Source organism: Trichomycterus rosablanca, chromosome 6, assembly GCF_030014385.1.
Source record: "Trichomycterus rosablanca isolate fTriRos1 chromosome 6, fTriRos1.hap1, whole genome shotgun sequence".
Lineage (NCBI taxonomy): Eukaryota > Metazoa > Chordata > Actinopteri > Siluriformes > Trichomycteridae > Trichomycterus > Trichomycterus rosablanca.
Window position 1 is genome coordinate 23,931,268 of NC_085993.1, and position 19,887 is coordinate 23,951,154.

A 19,887-nucleotide genomic window follows, 5' to 3' on the forward strand; every position below is an offset into this window, starting at 1 on the left:
TAGTGTGCGGCGTATGGTCTGAGCACTGACAGGCTGACCCCCCACCTTTTCAATCTCTGCAGCAATGCTGACAGCACTCCTGCGCCTATCTTTCAAAGACAGCAGTTGGATGTGATGCTGAGCACGTGCACTCAGCTTCTTTGGACGACCGACGCGAGGTCTGTTCTGAGTGGACCCTGCTCTTTTAAAACGCTGGATGATCTTGGCCACTGTGCTGCAGCTCAGTTTCAGGGTGTTGGCAATCTTCTTGTAGCCTTGGCCATCTTCATGTAGCGCAACAATTCGTCTTTTAAGATCCTCAGAGAGTTCTTTGCCATGAGGTGCCATGTTGGAACTTTCAGTGACCAGTATGAGAGAGTGTGAGAGCTGTACTACTAAATTAAACACACCTGCTCCCTATGCACACCTGAGACCTAGTAACACTAACGAGTCACATGACATTTTGGAGGGAAAATGACAAGCAGTGCTCAATTTGGACATTTAGGGGTGTAGTCTCTTAGGGGTGTACTCACTTTTGTTGCCGGTGGTTTAGACATTAATGGCTGTATATTGAGTTATTTTGAGGGAAGAATAAATTTACACTGTTATATAAGCTGCACACAGACTACTTTTCATTGTGTCAAAGTGTCATTTTGTCAGTGTTGTCCCATGAAAAGATATACTTAAATATCTGCAGAAATGTGAGGGGTGTACTCACTTTTGTGATACACTGTATATGTTATTTAATTATGCTTTTCATTACATTGCATGGCAAGCTCTATGGCCATGGCAATTTAAAACTCGATTGACTGTGGACAGTGTCACCTTTGTACTAATTATTTTTCTCTTATTAAGCTTATGGTTTGGGGTTTGTACCTAACCTTGGAAAAGAGACCACTATTCTATGTTCTTTGTATAAATAAACACTTCACATTTAGACAAATAATGTCTTTCGAATTTGTAATTGTAATAGGTTTGCATTTATAAGCATAAGCAGTGTGTTTTTAAAATTCATTCGGGGAGATATTAGAACATTATATTAAATGTATACATATACACACACACACACACACATATACAGGTCCTTCTCAAAAAATTAGCATATTGTGATAAAGTTCATTATTTTCCATAATGTAATGATAAAAATTAAACTTTCATATATTTTAGATTCATTGCACACCAACCGAAATATTTCAGGTCTTTTATTGTTTTAATACTGATGATTTTGGCATACAGCTCATGAAAACCCAAAATTCCAATCTCAAAAAATTAGCATATCATGAAAAGGTTCTCTAAACGAGCTATTAACCTAATCATCTGAATCAACGAATTAACTCTAAACACCTGCAAAAGATTCCTGAGGCTTTTAAAAACTCCCAGCCTGGTTCATTACTCAAAACTGCAATCATGGGTAAGACTGCCGACCTGACTGCTGTCCAGAAGGCCATCATTGACACCCTCAAGCAAGAGGGTAAGACACAGAAAGAAATTTCTGAACGAATAGGCTGTTCCCAGAGTGCTGTATCAAGGCACCTCAGTGGGAAGTCTGTGGGAAGGAAAAAGTGTGGCAGAAAACGCTGCACAACGAGAAGAGGTGACCGGACCCTGAGGAAGATTGTGGAGAAGGGCCGATTCCAGACCTTGGGGGACCTGCGGAAGCAGTGGACTGAGTCTGGAGTAGAAACATCCAGAGCCACCGTGCACAGGCGTGTGCAGGAAATGGGCTACAGGTGCCGCATTCCCCAGGTCAAGCCACTTTTGAACCAGAAACAGCGGCAGAAGCGCCTGACCTGGGCTACAGAGAAGCAGCACTGGACTGTTGCTCAGTGGTCCAAAGTACTGTTTTCGGAAATCAAGGTGCCAGAGTCTGGAGGAAGACTGGGGAGAAGGAAATGCCAAAATGCCTGAAGTCCAGTGTCAAGTACCCACAGTCAGTGATGGTCTGGGGTGCCATGTCAGCTGCTGGTGTTGGTCCACTGTGTTTTATCAAGGGCAGGGTCAATGCAGCTAGCTATCAGGAGATTTTGGAGCACTTCATGCTTCCATCTGCTGAAAAGCTTTATGGAGATGAAGATTTCATTTTTCAGCACGACCTGGCACCTGCTCACAGTGCCAAAACCACTGGTGAATGGTTTACTGACCATGGTATTACTGTGCTCAATTGGCCTGCCAACTCTCCTGACCTGAACCCCATAGAGAATCTGTGGGATATTGTGAAGAGAAAGTTGAGAGACACAAGACCCAACACTCTGGATGAGCTTAAGGCCGCTATCGAAGCATCCTGGGCCTCCATAACACCTCAGCAGTGCCACAGGCTGATTGCCTCCATGCCACGCCGCATTGAAGCAGTCATTTCTGCAAAAGGATTCCCGACCAAGTATTGAGTGCATAACTGAACATAATTATTTGAAGGTTGACTTTTTTTGTATTAAAAACACTTTTCTTTTATTGGTCGGATGAAATATGCTAATTTTTTGAGATAGGAATTTTGGGTTTTCATGAGCTGTATGCCAAAATCATCAGTATTAAAACAATAAAAGACCTGAAATATTTCAGTTGGTGTGCAATGAATCTAAAATATATGAAAGTTTAATTTTTATCATTACATTATGGAAAATAATGAACTTTATCACAATATGCTAATTTTTTGAGAAGGACCTGTATATACAGTGTATCACAAAAGTGAGTACACCCCTCACATTTCTGCAAATATTTCATTATATCTTTTCATGGGACAACACTATAGACATGAAACTTGGATATAACTTAGAGTAGTCAGTGTACAGCTTGTATAGCAGTGTAGATTTACTGTCTTCTGAAAATAACTCAACACACAGCCATTAATGTCTAAATAGCTGGCAACATAAGTGAGTACACCCCACAGTGAACATGTCCAAATTGTGCCCAAATGTGTCGTTGTCCCTCCCTGGTGTCATGTGTCAAGGTCCCAGGTGTAAATGGGGAGCAGGGCTGTTAAATTTGGTGTTTTGGGTACAATTCTCTCATACTGGCCACTGGATATTCAACATGGCACCTCATGGCAAAGAACTCTCTGAGGATGTGAGAAATAGAATAGTTGCTCTCCACAAAGATGGCCTGGGCTATAAGAAGATTGCTAACACCCTGAAACTGAGCTACAGCATGGTGGCCAAGGTCATACAGCGGTTTTCCAGGACAGGTTCCACTCGGAACAGGCTTCGCCAGGGTCGACCAAAGAAGTTGAGTCCACGTGTTCGGCGTCATATCCAGAGGTTGGCTTTAAAAAATAGACACATGAGTGCTGTCAGCATTGCTGCAGAGGTTGAAGATGTGGGAGGTCAGCCTGTCAGTGCTCAGACCATACGCCGCACACTGCATCAACTCGGTCTGCATGGTCGTCATCCCAGAAGGAAGCTGACGCACAAGAAAGCCCGCAAACAGTTTGCTGAAGACAAGCAGTCCAAGAACATGGATTACTGGAATGCCCTGTGGTCTGACGAGACCAAGATAAACTTGTTTGGCTCAGATGGTGTCCAGCATGTGTGGCGGCGCCCTGGTGAGAAGTACCAAGACAACTGTATCTTGCCTACAGTCAAGTATGGTGGTGGTAGCATCATGGTCTTGGGCTGCATGAGTGTCGCTGGCACTGGGGAGCTGCAGTTCATTGAGGGAAACATGAATTCCAACATGTACTGTGACATTCTGAAACAGAGCATGATCCCCTCCCTTCGAAAACTGGGCCTCATGGCAGTTTTCCAACAGGATAACGACCCCAAACACAACCTCCAAGATGACAACTGCCTTGCTGAGGAAGGTGAAGGTAAAGGTGATGGACTAAACCCAATTGAGCACCTGTGGCGCATCCTCAAGTGGAAGGTGGAGGAGTTTAAGGTGTCTAACATCCACCAGCTCCGTGATGTCATCATGGAGGAGTGGAAGAGGATTCCAGTAGCAACCTGTGCAGCTCTGGTGAATTCCATGCCCAGGAGGGTTAAGGCAGTGCTGGATAATAATGGTGGTCACACAAAATATTGACACTTTGGGCACAATTTGGACATGTTCACTGTGGGGTGTACTCACTTATGTTGCCAGCCATTTAGACATTAATGGCTGTGTGTTCAGTTATTTTCAGAAGACAGTAAATCTACACTGCTATACAAGTTGTACACTGACTACTCTAAGTTATATCCAAGTTTTATTTCTATAGTGTTGTCCCATGAAAAGATATAATAAAATATTTGCAGAAATGTGAGGGGTGTACTCACTTTTGTGATACACTGTATATATATATACAGTATATATATATACACACACACACACACACCACCTCCTTGTTTCTACACACATTGTCCATTTAATCGGCTTCCCTTACCATATAGAAGCACTTTGTAGTTCTACAATTACTGACTGTAGTCCATCTGTTTCTCTGCATGCTTTGTTAGCCTCCTTTCATGCTGTTCTTCAATGCTCAGGACTCTCCCAGGACCACTACAGAGCAGGTATTATTTAGGTGGTGGATCATTCTCAGCACTGCAGTGACACTGACATGGTGGTGGTGTGTTAGTGTGTGTTGTGCTGGTATAAGTGGACAAGACACAGCAGCGCTGTCACTGATGGACTGAGAGTAGTCCACCAACCAAAAATATCCAGCCAACAGCGTCCTGTGGCCACTAGAAGGTCTAGAAGATGACCAACTCAAACAGCAGCAATAGATGAGCGATCGTCTCTGACTTTACATCTACAAGGTGAAACAACTAGGTAGGAGTGTCTAATAGAGTGGACAGTTAGTGGACACGGTATTTAAAAACTCCAGCAGCATTGCTGTGTCTGATCCACTCATACCTGCACAACACACACTAACACACCACCACCATGTCATTGTCACTGCAGTGCTGAGAGTGATCCACCACCTGAATAATACTTGCTCTGTGGGGGTCCTGACCATTGAAGAACAGGGTGAAAGCAGGCTAAAAAAGTATGCAGAGAAACAGTTGGACTACAGTAAGTTATTGTAGAACTACAAAGTGCTTCTATATGGTAAGTGGAGCTGATAAAATGGACAGTGAGTGTAGAAACAAGGAGGTGGTATAATGTTATGGCTGATCAGTGTATATATGTACGTTACATACAGTGTATCACAAAAGTGAGTACACCCCTCACATTTCTGCAGATATTTAAGTATATCTTTTCATGGGACAACACTGACAAAATGACACTTTGACACAATGAAAAGTAGTCTGTGTGCAGCTTATATAACAGTGTAAATTTATTCTTCCCTCAAAATAACTCAATATACAGCCATTAATGTCTAAACCACCGGCAACAAAAGTGAGTACACCCCTTAGTGAAAGTTCCTGAAGTGTCAATATTTTGTGTGGCCACCATTATTTCCCAGAACTGCCTTAACTCTCCTGGGCATGGAGTTTACCAGAGCTTCACAGGTTGCCACTGGAATGCTTTTCCACTCCTCCATGACGACATCACGGAGCTGGCGGATATTCGAGACTTTGCGCTCCTCCACCTTCCGCTTGAGGATGCCCCAAAGATGTTCTATTGGGTTTAGGTCTGGAGACATGCTTGGCCAGTCCATCACCTTTACCCTCAGCCTCTTCAATAAAGCAGTGGTCGTCTTAGAGGTGTGTTTGGGGTCATTATCATGCTGGAACACTGCCCTGCGAACCAGTTTCCGGAGGGAGGGGATCATGCTCTGCTTCAGTATTTCACAGTACATATTGGAGTTCATGTGTCCCTCAATGAAATGTAACTCCCCAACACCTGCTGCACTCATGCAGCCCCAGACCATGGCATTCCCACCACCATGCTTGACTGTAGGCATGACACACTTATCTTTGTACTTCTCACCTGATTGCCACCACACATGCTTGAGACCATCTGAACCAAACAAATTAATCTTGGTCTCATCAGACCATAGGACATGGTTCCAGTAATCCATGTCCTTTGTTGACATGTCTTCAGCAACTGTTTGCGGGCTTTCTTGTGTAAAGACTTCAGAAGAGGCTTCCTTCTGGGGTGACAGCCATGCAGACCAATTTGATGTAGTGTGCGGCGTATGGTCTGAGCACTGACAGGCTGACCCCCCACCTTTTCAATCTCTGCAGCAATGCTGACAGCACTCCTGCGCCTATCTTTCAAAGACAGCAGTTGGATGTGACGCTGAGCACGTGCACTCAGCTTCTTTGGACGACCAACGCGAGGTCTGTTCTGAGTGGACCCTGCTCTTTTAAAACGCTGGATGATCTTGGCCACTGTGCTGCAGCTCAGTTTCAGGGTGTTGGCAATCTTCTTGTAGCCTTGGCCATCTTCATGTAGCGCAACAATTCGTCTTTTAAGATCCTCAGAGAGTTATTTGCCATGAGGTGCCATGTTGGAACTTTCAGTGACCAGTATGAGAGAGTGTGAGAGCTGTACTACTAAATTGAACACACCTGCTCCCTATGCATACCTGAGACCTAGTAACACTAACAAATCACATGACATTTTGGAGGGAAAATGACAAGCAGTGCTCAATTTGGACATTTAGGGGTGTAGTCTCTTAGGGGTGTACTCACTTTTGTTGCCGGTGGTTTAGACATTAATGGCTGTATTTTGAGTTATTTTGAGGGAAGAATAAATGTACACTGTTATATAAGCTGCACACAGACTACTTTTCATTGTGTCAAATTTTCATTTTGTCAGTGTTGTCCCATGAAAAGATATACTTAAATATCTGCAGAAATGTGAGGGCTGTACTCACTTTTGTGATACACTGTATGTATACATAAAATATTCATCACATAAAATCCACTTGCAGATATTATTGTGGGGGAAAAGGTGTTTATTTGATGATTTCATGCAGTACATAGGTATAATAGTAAAGAAAATGAAACAAAATCATGATATGACTATATTATATACATGATAGTCAAAGCGAACACAATTAACATCCATGTTAGTACAATTGTTTTGGTAATCTGCAAGTGAAAGATTTATGGAAACAAAGTGTTTAGACACGCCACACAGGTTTTCACAATATGTTCTCAAATTAATTATGAGGGAAGTAAGGAAGTAAGAGAGGGAAGTAAGAGATATGCCAGCAGTCATTTGAAAAGAGCAAGAAAACGTAAAAGCAGCAGGCACAACAGTAAAGCTTTAAAAATAAGCAAGAAGCTGTACCACATAATTTGCTTTTCAATAAATGGTATTAAGGCATTATAGGTCATTAAAGGAAACATAAATATGATGTATTGGTGTACCAGGACATATAGAGGAGTAATTAATCTCACTGACTAACAAATGTATCCATTTTACCATGGCTATAACTCAAACATAGAGCCCAAATTGCTTGATTTGATTTTTTTTTGTAAAGGTACTTGCATGTTCTGACTTGAAAATAAATCAGTGGGACCTTACTGAATTAAAGACATTTTTAACATTTAAATTAGTACTAATGGCAATATTATTTTTGTTTCCAAGTTCCTTTTTTAAACTGCAAGAACATATTTTGCTAATATTTATGAGTACAAAGTCAAACAATACCATGTCTGTAAATTACAAGTGGATATTTACATTGGATTTATATTACATACATTATATACAGTGGATTCAGAAACTATTCAGACCCCTTGACCGTTTGCTTGACCCACTTTTCCTGCAATCTACATTTAACTTATAATGACAAAGTAAAACATGTTTTTAGAGTTTTTAGAGAAACTATTTAAAATCAAAAACTAAAATATTGTATTTATAAGAGTATTTAGACCCCATAATTAATACTTGTAGCTCAAACAAGTAATAAGAGCTGCAAGTCTTTTTGAACATGTCTCTATAAACCAAGCTTTGTATACCTGGATTTGGGCAGTTTTGATGGCAGATCCTTTAAACCTCTGTCAGACTGATTAGTGAACATGTGTAATCTGTCATCTTTAGGACACTTCATATTTAGATGCCTGCCCATAACCATTTTAATGGTTGTTTTGGCTGTATGCTTCAGGTCATTGTTACGTCACCCCAGCTTGAGTTTCTGTATGCTCTGGAGAAGGTTTTCTTTAAGAATGTTACTGTAAGCACATCCATACCATGATGCTGATGCCACCCTGATTTGCCACAGAAATGGTATTACCCAGGTAATAAGCAGTGTCTGTTCTTCATCGGACATAGTGTTTGCCAACTCTGAGATGGTTTAAGTTTGTGCCAAGCTTGTATTTGTATAACTGAAAAACTCAAATCCTTGGATATGTTTTATATTGTTGCCCTGCCACAATTTGATTGTGGAGATCCACTTAATGGTATGGTTTTTGTCCTGACACTGCAAAGTAAATTGTGGGCCCTAACAGACCCTGGTGTATGCCTTTCAAAACTATGTTCAATCAATTCTAATTGAAACAGGCAGACTACATATGAGTTCCAAAAACATCTCAAGGATGATTAAAGGATGCATCTGGCCACACATTGGATTGCCACAGCAAAGGTCTGAGAACAGTTTTTTTAACTAGATTTTTTAGTACTGACACAGCAAAGATTTTTTTTCAAGATGTATTAGCTCTATCTGTTGTACAGTGAGGTTCTAGAGCCCTAATAAATAAATATATTAATATTAAATGTAATAAACTAAAACTGTAATATATTTTTTGAGTTGTATGACAATGCCCCACTATTAAAACATATAACATAAATATTTGAATAAAAATATAATAAATATAATACTCCTACTATATAATAAATAATACAAATATATAACATAAATAATTGACTTACTAATTAAAAGTATTTAACTGGCTGAATGAGCAACATCTGGCTTGTGTATTTACTTAGGTCCTCTCTGTGTAACATGTGTTTTCTTATAAGCCACACCATATGGCCAAATGTATTTGGACACCTGACCATGAGATTGTTGGACATTTCATTTAAAAACAATTCTCAATTGATGTTCCAGTTATTTAACGTTTCAGTTGTTTAACACAGTTGGCCTCTACATGTTTAATATATTTTAAAGATTCACCTGGTATTTTGAAGCATCAAACTAGCAACGTGATTTTGACATTATCATCCTGTCCCTGCCACAACATCTCACCCTCAAAGTCCACCATCTTGTGTTTGCGGCAACGAAGCAAAATTCCCACGACCTTGTCTGAGATCCTGATATAGTGATCAAACAGTTGACGAAAGGTGACAAAAATCCGACCTTCTTTGTCTATCTCACCCATATCTCGAATAATGAAGCACATCTCTTCCATCTCACGGTGTATATGTTTCTGGGCCCGATCAGCTCGCTGTGCTGTTCTAGAGCCCTCTTTGGGTCGTCCATATCCTGCCTCACCTTTGTGGAGTCGCATAGTCATAGCATGACCGTAATCGAAGTCCTCGCTGAAAGGGTTGAGTTTCTGACCCTCAACATGCTCCTCAGCAAACTTCTGCCATTTGTTCTTTAGATCTCCCATTGTGGTCACCTTAACCTGAAAAGTGCAAATATGCTCATTTTAAACTATTCATATTTTATTATTTAGTTAAAACGAATAAATCTATCCAATTATTAAGAAAGAAAAATTTATTTTAATAATCTAATTGAAATGTTTTTCAGATGATGGTTTTATATTTTAGACCCTATGAAAAAGTCATTGGCCTTATTCATTGACCTTATGCATATAATCTGATCCTTTTTCTAATCCTTTAAAAGGACTGCATTGTATTTTACTTACAACTTAAATTATAGAAATGTCTGTTCTGTAAATTCTGTAATCATTAAAAGGTTAGAACAGTTGTTAGAATGTAAATTTAAAAAAATCCAGGATTTGTAATTGGTATTTTACTTGTATTTAACTAGAGACAGCACAAAAGAATTCAATGTTTTACCTTATCAACTTTATTGATTTTTGTAAATAAATTATTTTGTAATGTGGCTGGGTCACGTCTCACCACTTAGGTGCCAGCTGTAGCCTGTAACTTCAAGAATTTAAAATGAAACCAATTTGCAGAATGCATTACCAAGGTAGGACAATACTGTGGCTTAAAAGCCAAAATAAGTTATCAGAAAAAGTAGGAAGGGAAATCTGGAATAAGCTGGGGGCAGCAATGCTGGCATTTGCACTGATAAAAAATCAGACTGGACTAAGCTTGGCATCAAGGTTTCAAAACCAATCAGGTTGCCAGCAGAGAATTTGGCAACTCTATGGGGGAGGATCTGTGATAGATAGAAACATTTTTTGCTCCACTTGGAGTGAATTATACTCTCTGAGGTGCAGGTGACTGTCAACCAACACATCAATCATATGTGCCTTTATGCCCCATTGCTGGCCATAAATAGCAAGGTAGGCAGACAATATTCTGTAACCTTGCCCCCCCTCCTCCCCGATCCATGATAGGTGGGCCTATTACAGATACTCTGTGCATTCAGGGAATTTAGGAATATTTCTGTTTAAAGTTTTCAGCAAGACAACCCACCTACATTCTTTGTTAAAGTGTGTTGTGTTGTCCTGGTATGAGTAGATAAGACACAGCAGCTCTGATTTTTTAAACACCTCACTGTCACTGCTGGACTGAGAATAGTCCACCAACCAAAAATATCCAGCCAACAGCGCCCTGGGGAAGCGTCCTGTGACCACTGATGAAGGTCTAGAAGATGACCAACTCAAACAGCAGCAATAGATGAGCGATCGTCTTTGACTTTACATCTACAAGGTGGACCAACCAGGTAGAAGTGTCTAATAGAGTGGACAGTGAGTGGACACAGTATTTAAAAACTCCAGCAGCACTGCTGTGTCTGATCCACTCATACCAGCACAACACACACTAACATAACACCGCCATGTCATTGTTACTGCAGTGCTGAGAATGATCCACCACCTAAATAATACCTACTCTGTGGTGGTTCTGTGGAGGTCCTGACCATTGAAGATTGAAGGGTGAAAGCAGGCTAAAAAGGTATGTAGAGAAATAGATGGACTACAGTCAGTAATTGTAGAATGTCAAAGTGCTTCTATATGGTAAGTGGAGCTGATAAAATGGACAGTGAGTGTAGAAACAAGGAGGTGGTTTTATGGCTAATCAGTGAATGTGTATTAAAAATAATGATTGAATAATAATAATAAAATAAAAAAAAAATAACATTATTGAAACTTTTTTTGTAGTTTTATTACTTTTTTCTTCCTTTTTTTACTTCTTTTAAAACTTTTCTACTTTTTCAATTTGTTTAGAGGTGGGTTTGTATAATGATGGTCCAATGTGACTGTATACAGCACTAATTATTAAGGGCTATTATGGCTCACAGGGTTGGTTTGTTAAATTTAGATTCAGCAAGTGAGTCGTAAAATCTTGAACAGGTAATAATTTCAGCATTGTGTGCCATGCACTTCTTGTGAAACTTGAGATGCTTGTAGCAGCATAGCAAAGTGATACAGCTGTAAAAGTTCTCAGTCATCAAGGGCAGACAGTCATGTGTTACACTTTGAAGGTCAAAAAGTTGTGTTTGTGCATTACAAAATTCTGCCATGTGATTTACAGGGGTAACTGATCATGTCTGATATTAATGTGTCAAAAAGTTAAATTAGTATTTTATGGCTAAGAAATAATTATTATTATATAATTTTTTTTGCTTTTGACTATTTGCTTATTTAATAAAAACCTGAGTTACTTGGCAAACACATCTTTATGTGTGCAAATTAATTCATGTATCTAATTTAATGTTTTACAAATAGAGTACACACACTACTAGAGGTACTACTTATAATCAAACAAATACTGACTTAAGGGAAAATAATTTTGTACATGAGTATCGGGCAGCACGGTGGCTCGGTGGGTAGCACTGTCGCCTCACAGCAAGAAGGTCCTGGGTTCGATCCCCAGGCGGGGCGGTCTGGGTTCTTTCTGTGCGGAGTTTGCATGTTCTCCCCGTGTCTGCGTGGGTTTCCTCCAGGATCTCCGGTTTCCTCCCACAGTCCAAAAACATGCAGTCAGGTTAATTAAAGACATTGAGCCCTATAGGTGAATGGGTGTGTGTGCATGTGTGCCCTGCGATGGACTGGCCCCGCATCCAGGGTGTTACTGTGTGCCTTGCGCCCATTGATTGACCTGGGATAAGCTCCAGCACCCCCCTGCGACCCTAATTGGATAAGCGGTTAAGAAAGTGAGTGAGTGTACATGAGTATAAAATTTGGTCCCAATTGGACAAAGTATGGATATCACCAAAAAAATTTTAGAAGCTCTGCCCAGATAGGTTGGTTGACAGACAGTAGCTACAACCATTTTTAACCTTCACAATCCATTTATTGGTTCCAGATGACATTTTAAATTATTGTAAAGTTCTGAGGCATACTTTGTTACAGTTTACCTGCATGAGTATACAGTCGTGGCCAAAACTTTTGATTTTGGTTTTCACAAAGTTTGCTGTCTCAGTTTTAATGGTGGCAATTTGCATTAACTTAAGATTATTATGAAGAGTGATCAGATGAATTGCAGTTAATTGCAAAGTCATTTCCTGCCATGAAAATTAACTTAAGCACAAAAACCTGCATTTCAGTCCTGCCACAAAATGACCTGCTAACATCAATTTAGTGATCTTCTTATTAGCTAGGCTTTTGGAGGATGGCCTGGTGTCAAGAAGGAAGCAAAGAAGCCACTTCTCTTCAAGAAAAACACCAAAGACGTGGACTGCAGAGGACCGGGAAAAAATGATTGTCCGGTGGAGAAAATGTGAGCGCTACCATTAGTCCTGTGTCATGCCAACAGTAAAGCATCCTGAGACCATTCATATGTGGGGTTGCTTTTAAGGGAGTGGGCTCACTCATAATTTTGCCTAAGAACACTGCCATAAATAAATAATGGTGTCAAAACATCCACACAAGAGCAACTTCTCCCAACAATCCAAGGGCAATTTGGTGATGAACAATATTTTTCAGCATGATGGAGCACTATGTCACAAGGTAAAAGTAATGACTAAGTGGCTCAATAAACCAAACATTGAAATTTTGGCTCCATGGCCAGAAAACTCCCCAGATCCCAATCCCATTGAGAACCTGTGGTCAATCCTCAAAAAGAATTTGTCTCTACGTCATATGGGATAGAAGATATGGACTATAAGACCAATGGTGCCGGGCTTAAGTGCCTAAGTAGCGGGAGAGAACACTACTTGTTGACCAGATTTTGTGTCTGACTTATGGATTGATCTGTGCATTTTGTTTTATTAGAGAAAAAGAATAAGAAGAGGAAGGAGGAGAAGAAGAAGCTGATTATTAATTGTAACAAAACAATAGGATTTCAGCCTATTGATAATAATAATAAAAGGGACTGAAATATGTAAATAATGTACATAGAACATAACTAGAACAGTTAACAAGTCACTGAGCACTGGCAGAGCTTTTCAACATTTTGCTATTATATCATAGAGCATTTGCAGAATTGCAAATGAGACTTGCTGTGATGGAAAACATCACAATCTTTCACAGCTGATAATACACAATCTGCTCTTTTAATCATTGTATTTAATATTATTTTATCATAAAGTTTTGTATAAACTTAAAAATCTGTTTTAACTTAAAAATCACATCTTTGCCATAAACAGTAGAACCACTAGTTTAATTCATGTTCTACACAGAACATACCTTGGGTCTGATAATCAGTTTCTTCTGTTTCACCTTGCTTTGATCACTGTTGTCACTTAAAGCTGCATCCTCCCCCAGTCCGCTGTCCTCTGTTTCTGAACTACTGCTTCGCAAACCAATTTTCCTCTCTTCCCTCTGCCCCAGTGTTTTGGCCTTTCCACCACAGTGGCATTTACTGCTTGGAGATTCATTTCCTATTTTTCTTGGCTCTTCAGGTGCCATCTGTTTGTTGTGGTTCTTCTCATTAATAGAGCTTACCAGATCAGGACTGCACTTGCTGCTTTTTGGTGTTATTGGCTTGATTACTGTGGTGTTCTTACATTCTCTGGTGTTCCCATTATTGACTGTGTTCACATGAGGTGTAACAGTAAGCTTGACACTGATTTTTTCTTTTTCTTTCTCTTCCTCATTGATAAAGTCAGACAGCCAGGTCGAAGAATTGGGGTCTTGCTTGCCTGTGTGCTCTTTGCCCCAGCTTTGCCGGATCTGTGGCGGACTGGTCACTGCTGTGGCCACCTTTTTTACAGTTCTGCAAAAAGGCTGGCTGTCCTTAGTGGCTGTGAAACTCATTGTTAATCCAATGCTACTGCTGTGTTCAATAGAAGAGGTTTAAGCGTCTAGGGTAAGAGATATGGATGGATCAGAGGGACACAGGGTTTTAATACAACTCCCAAAGGTGGGAGGTGTGACATTCCACATATGCTCATAGTCACCCCCAGCATGGCACTGAACTTCCCCCCTCTGGGCAAATGGGGCAACAGATGACCAATGAGACACTGTAACAAATTAATCTCATTCCTGCCCACTTATCTCACATTTTTATATGTACATAAATAAACTTCTAAAATTCTGTCAATGTATGGTCATGTGTATTGGCACTAATGTTTCCTGTAGCTTGCTAGAACTCTGTGTGATGTTCTATTTCTGTCCTTTGGCTGTTGCCTTGTGCATGTGTGAGCACTTAATGACGGCGACACAGCCTGTTTTGAAAGCATGCACCAACTTATTTTGAGGACGAGTCATGCTCAATAAATTAGCCAAGGTCTTACATCAAGACTGTTCTATTTACACCACCCATCAATGTATTGTACGTGCTTATACAACCAAGTGCCAATTTAGTTTGATTTAAAATTTAAACATTTTCAAGCAAAAATTCTTGAAAAAGATAAAGATGTGTCCCAATATATGTCCCACGTGGATGTCTGACAAAAAGAGGAAGTTCATTTTATTTTTACTGTTTCCACTCAGCTTCTGACACAGCTTCTAAAGCCTATGTCACAGAGAGACAAAAATAAATGGATTGTCATTCTCAGTGCCATTCCAGATCTTCTTCACAGTGACTCACATATGGAGGAGTGTAGTGAGGAATGAATGTGTTGCTTACGTCATTGATAACATTATCAGCCGGATATTCAGAGCCAGATTGACATAACTTAATTTCCATTTATAAAAAATATATGATAAAATTAGATACATTGGACTGTTTGGTACTGTGAACCATAATTATCAGTCAAGTTAAAACTCACAATAAATCGACAAGGTGCTTAGGTGGCACTGAATTAAATTACGCTAGCCCACTACTGCTAGGATTTACAGTTCGAATCCCTATCTGTGCTTTCAGCCAGTCAAACATCTACATACATACATGTTTGGCTGTTAGGCTATGTTTGGTGGTGGTGGTGGGGGTTCTAGGCAAGAATTGATTGACATCCTGTCCAGGGTGTTTTGCTGCATTGTGCCCACTGATTCCGGCAAAACCGGACCCACCGCGAACATGAAAATCAATAAATGAATAAATGCATAAATCAATGAGTCATTAAAACAATTCCAAGACCAATCCCCATGTCAATAGATATAAAGTTAAACTGGCTTCCTACGTTTGACTTCAACTGAAAAGGCTAAGACAGGTGGCATGTTCTCCATGGCATATTTTGGAATGATGGTTTTTTTTTTTTTTCAGAGCTTGCACATTAGAATTTCATGGTTTCTTCCACAAGCAGTGCAAAGACTGTATGTGATTTGACATTAAAAACTTGAACTGATGAATTTTGTGTAACCAGTTATTACCTGTCCTGTCATGAATGTAACCAAAGTGTGTAAAACATGACGTTAAAATCCTAATAAATAAACAATAAATAAGTATCCAATAGGGCCCTGTTAACATCCTTGTTGATCTGTAGATCCATTTCCATCTTCACAATTTCTAGTTTGTCATGGTTACTGTTTTGAACATTCCAGGTTCTGATTGTGATTTTGTTTTTGTAGCTTTCATTAAGAACATGTTATGTAGTGGCATGTTATGTTATTTAATATAGTGCTTTTTAAAACTTTGAGCTGTTTGCCATGTTTTTTTGTGTCATATCTTCCAATGTTTACTCTTAATTTAATATTTAAAGTAAATAGGATAATTTAGTTGACAGAATTTTACTATAATTAATTATGCATACTATGCATACCACAATCAGCTTTGACTTCTAGAATGTCTGGAAGTACTGCAGCACCAGAAAGCTATTCAGCTATCCCCCTAAGCCAATGACCTTTGCATAAAAATAACTTCCGAAATGATCTACCCACACTGATATGCTATCAAAAATACCAATGACATCATTCTATTTTTGTTTAAGTGCACAGCAATTTCCATGACACCAGTTTTTTTTTCAAACAATGACAACATTCTAATAAATCAACCCTGTATTCTGCCTTGCTATATTTATTTACTGATCTATTAATGCAAAGTGGAGCACCATGATTTTTTTAAAGTTGCTATGTGTGGTGAATAAAGAATAATGGTACAGTATTTAGGGCATCTGGAAGAAACCCAGAAAACACTAGGCAGTGATTAAACTTAGATTAGGTAATCTGGACCAAAGTTGCTGTGGCACCCACTTTAACACCTTTGTCACCACACCTCACTCAATTTTCACATTTTCACTTAATTACAGGTCCTGGCAAAGCCACGAGCTGAAGGTGACATGGTCCTGGCAAATCAGTCAAATCAGTCAAAATCAGTCAAATCAGTGTTGAGTGTCGGGAAGTGTTTATCCAGAGGCTGTAAAGGAACAAGGTGAAAATTGCTGGCAGTCTGACAGGAACAAGACACCATAGTCGAACATGCCCTAGCTTTTTCCAGACTGTAGACAGTAGATGGAACAAGCTCTTTTTTTAAAACAGTATTTCATTTTAGCCTTAATACCCAGATACAGGCCGAGTGCCATTTAAAGATGATCGGATTATCGGCTAACTTTGCCACTGTATATAAAACTTTTTGAATAACATAATTTAACTCTACAAGACAATCAAACCAAACTTTATGGTAATTTAAAAAGTATGGAGTTAACTCAGTGTCACCAGAACCTGAATTCATGGTACTTAAAAAAATGTGTGACATTTGATAGTACTGCAAATTCAGGTTCAGATTAAAAGTTTCCATTTCTAAGTTACTTATTCTTCCTCCTCTTTATACAAGCGCACACCGGATTCTAGTGTTTATTGTTCATTGCTTGTTTGTTCAGAGATACGCTGATCCTGAGAATGTGAGGTGATGTACCAGGTAGCAGCTTAACCTGTTACATTTACTTTTCATAGGGCTACCCTGTTAGTATCTGCATTATGTTTGTTTTATATTTGCTATACACTTCAGTAGCATGACAATAATGTTATCATTCAAATAAATTTGTGCACAAGAGTGTTTGTGCATGTTGGCTGACCTGCCTCACTGCATGATAGAAAACTTAGAGGAGAGTGTTTAAAAACAGAGAACCACAACATTCAGTGCAGTCCCGTGTTGACTGCATCATCCACTGACCTGTTTGCACGGTTTGCACGGTTTGCATGCATCTGTTTAGAGTCCCTCTAAACTTTCAGCTCAAACAAGGAGAAGACTGATCAGGGATGCAGCCAAGAGGCCCATGATCACTCTGAATGAACTGCAGAGATCTACAGCTGAGGTGGGAGACTCTGTCCATAGGACACAATCAGTCGTACACTGCACAAATCTAGCCTTTATGGAAGAGTGGCAAGAAGAAAGCCATTTCTCAAAGATATCTATAAAAAGTCACCTGGGAGACACACCAAACATGTGGAAGAAGGTGCTCTGGTCAGATGAAACCAAAATCGAACTTTTTGGCCACAATGCAAAACGTTATGTTTGGCGTAAAAGCAACACAGCTCATCACCCTGAACACACCATCCCCACTGTCAAACATGGTGGTGGCAGCATCATGGTTTGGGCCTGCTTTTCTTCAGCAGGGACAGGGAAGATGGTTAAAATTGATGGGAAGATGGATGGAGCCAAATACAGGACCATTCTGGAAGAAAACCTGTTGCAGTCTGCAAAAGACCTGAGACTGGAACGGAGATTTATCTTCCAACAAGACAATGATCCAAAACATAAAGCAAAATCTACAATGGAATGGTTCACAAATAAACGTATCCAGGTGTTAGAATGGCCAAGTCAAAGTCCAGACCTGAATCCCATCGAGAATCTGTGGAAAGAGCTGAAAACTGCTGTTCACAAACGCTCTCCATCCAACCTCACTGAGCTCGAGCTGTTTTGCAAGGAAGAATGGGCAAAAATTTCTGTCTCTCGATGTGCAAAACTGATAGAGACATACCCCAAGCGACTTGCAGCTGTAATCGCAGCAAAAGGTGGCGCTACAAAGTATTAACGCAAGGGGGCTGAATAATATTGCACGCCCCACTTTTCAGTTTTTTATTTCTAAAAAAAGTTTAATATATCCAATACATTTCGTTCCACTTCACGATTGTGTCCCACTTGTTGTTGATTCTTCACAAAAAATTACAATTTCATATCGTTATGTTTGAAGCCTGAAATGTGGCAAAAGGTTGAAAAGTTCAAGGGGGCTGAATACTTTTGCAAGGCACTGTATATATTTATATTATATATACTGTATATATATATATATACAGTGTATCACAAAAGTGAGTACACCCCTCACATTTCTGCAAATATTTCATTATATCTTTTCATGGGACAACACTATAGAAATAAAACTTGGATATAACTTAGAGTAGTCAGTGTACAGCTTGTATAGCAGTGTAGATTTACTGTCTTCTGAAAATAACTCAACACACAGCCATTAATGTCTAAATGGCTGGCAACATAAGTGAGTACACCCCACAGTGAACATGTCCAAATTGTGCCCAAAGTGTCAATATTTTGTGTGACCACCGTTATTATCCAGCACTGCCTTAACCCTCCTGGGCATGGAATTCACCAGAGCTGCACAGGTTGCTACTGGAATCCTCTTCCACTCCTCCATGATGACATCACGGAGCTGGTGGATGTTAGACACCTTGAACTCCTCCATCTTCCACTTGAGGATGCGCCACACGTGCTCAATTGGGTTTAGTCCATCACCTTTACCTTCAGCTTCCTCAGCAAGGCAGTTGTCATCTTGGAGGTTGTGTTTGGGGTCGTTATCCTGTTGGAAAACTGCCATGAGGCCCAGTTTTCGAATGGAGGGGATCATGCTCTGTTTCAGAATGTCACAGTACATGTTGGAATTCATGTTTCCCTCAATGAACTGCAGCTCCCCAGTGCCAGCAACACTCATGCAGCCCAAGACCATGATGCTACCACCACCATGCTTGACTGTAGGCAAGATACAGTTGTCTTGGTACTTCTCACCAGGGCGCCGCCACACATGCTGGACACCATCTGAGCCAAACAAGTTTATCTTGGTCTCGTCAGACCACAGGGCATTCCAGTAATCCATGTTCTTGGACTGCTTGTCTTCAGCAAACTGTTTGCGGGCTTTCTTGTGAGTCAGCTTCCTTCTGGGATGACGACCATGCAGACCGAGTTGATGCAGTGTACGGCGAATGGTCTGAGCACTGACAGGCTGACCTCCCACGTCTTCCACCTCTGCAGCAATGCTGGCAGCACTCATGTGTCTATTTTTTAAAGCCAACCTCTGGATATGACGCCGAACACGTGGACTCAACTTCTTTGGTCGACCCTGGCGAAGCCTGTTCCGAGTGGAACCTGTCCTGGAAAACCGCTGTATGACCTTGGCCACCATGCTGTAGCTCAGTTTCAGGGTGTTAGCAATCTTCTTATAGCCCAGGCCATCTTTGTGGAGAGCAACAATTCTATTTCTCACATCCTCAGAGAGTTCTTTGCCATGAGGTGCCATGTTGAATATCCAGTGGCCAGTATGAGAGAATTGTACCCAAAACACCAAATTTAACAGCCCTGCTCCCCATTTACACCTGGGACCTTGACACATGACACCAGGGAGGGACAACGACACATTTGGGCACAATTTGGACATGTTCACTGTGGGGTGTACTCACTTATGTTGCCAGCTATTTA

At 40.3% G+C, this 19,887-nt stretch overlaps 1 protein-coding gene across 1 annotated transcript; it reads right to left on the bottom strand.

The window, feature by feature from the left end:
* Nucleotides 1-8,669: 8,669 nt before the first annotated feature.
* abraa (actin binding Rho activating protein a) lies at nucleotides 8,670-14,137 on the bottom strand. The gene is made up of 2 exons (XM_062996742.1): nucleotides 13,551-14,137; nucleotides 8,670-9,410 (listed from the first exon to the last, which is right to left on the bottom strand). Exons 1-2 carry the CDS (start codon nucleotides 14,118-14,120, stop codon nucleotides 8,973-8,975), a joined length of 1,008 nt encoding a protein of 335 aa, XP_062852812.1. The 5' UTR covers nucleotides 14,121-14,137; the 3' UTR covers nucleotides 8,670-8,972.
* Between the last annotated feature and the right edge of the window lie 5,750 nt (nucleotides 14,138-19,887).

Bases quoted from the DNA above. Each gene is read 5' to 3' on its own strand.
- abraa (XM_062996742.1), bottom strand. From the start codon at position 14,120: ATGAGTTTCACAGCCACTAAGGACAGCCAGCCTTTTTGCAGAACTGTA. The intron at 9,411-13,550 runs GTATGTTCTGTG...TGCACTTTTCAG, and splicing joins AACTGATTATCAGACCCAAG to GTTAAGGTGACCACAATGGG.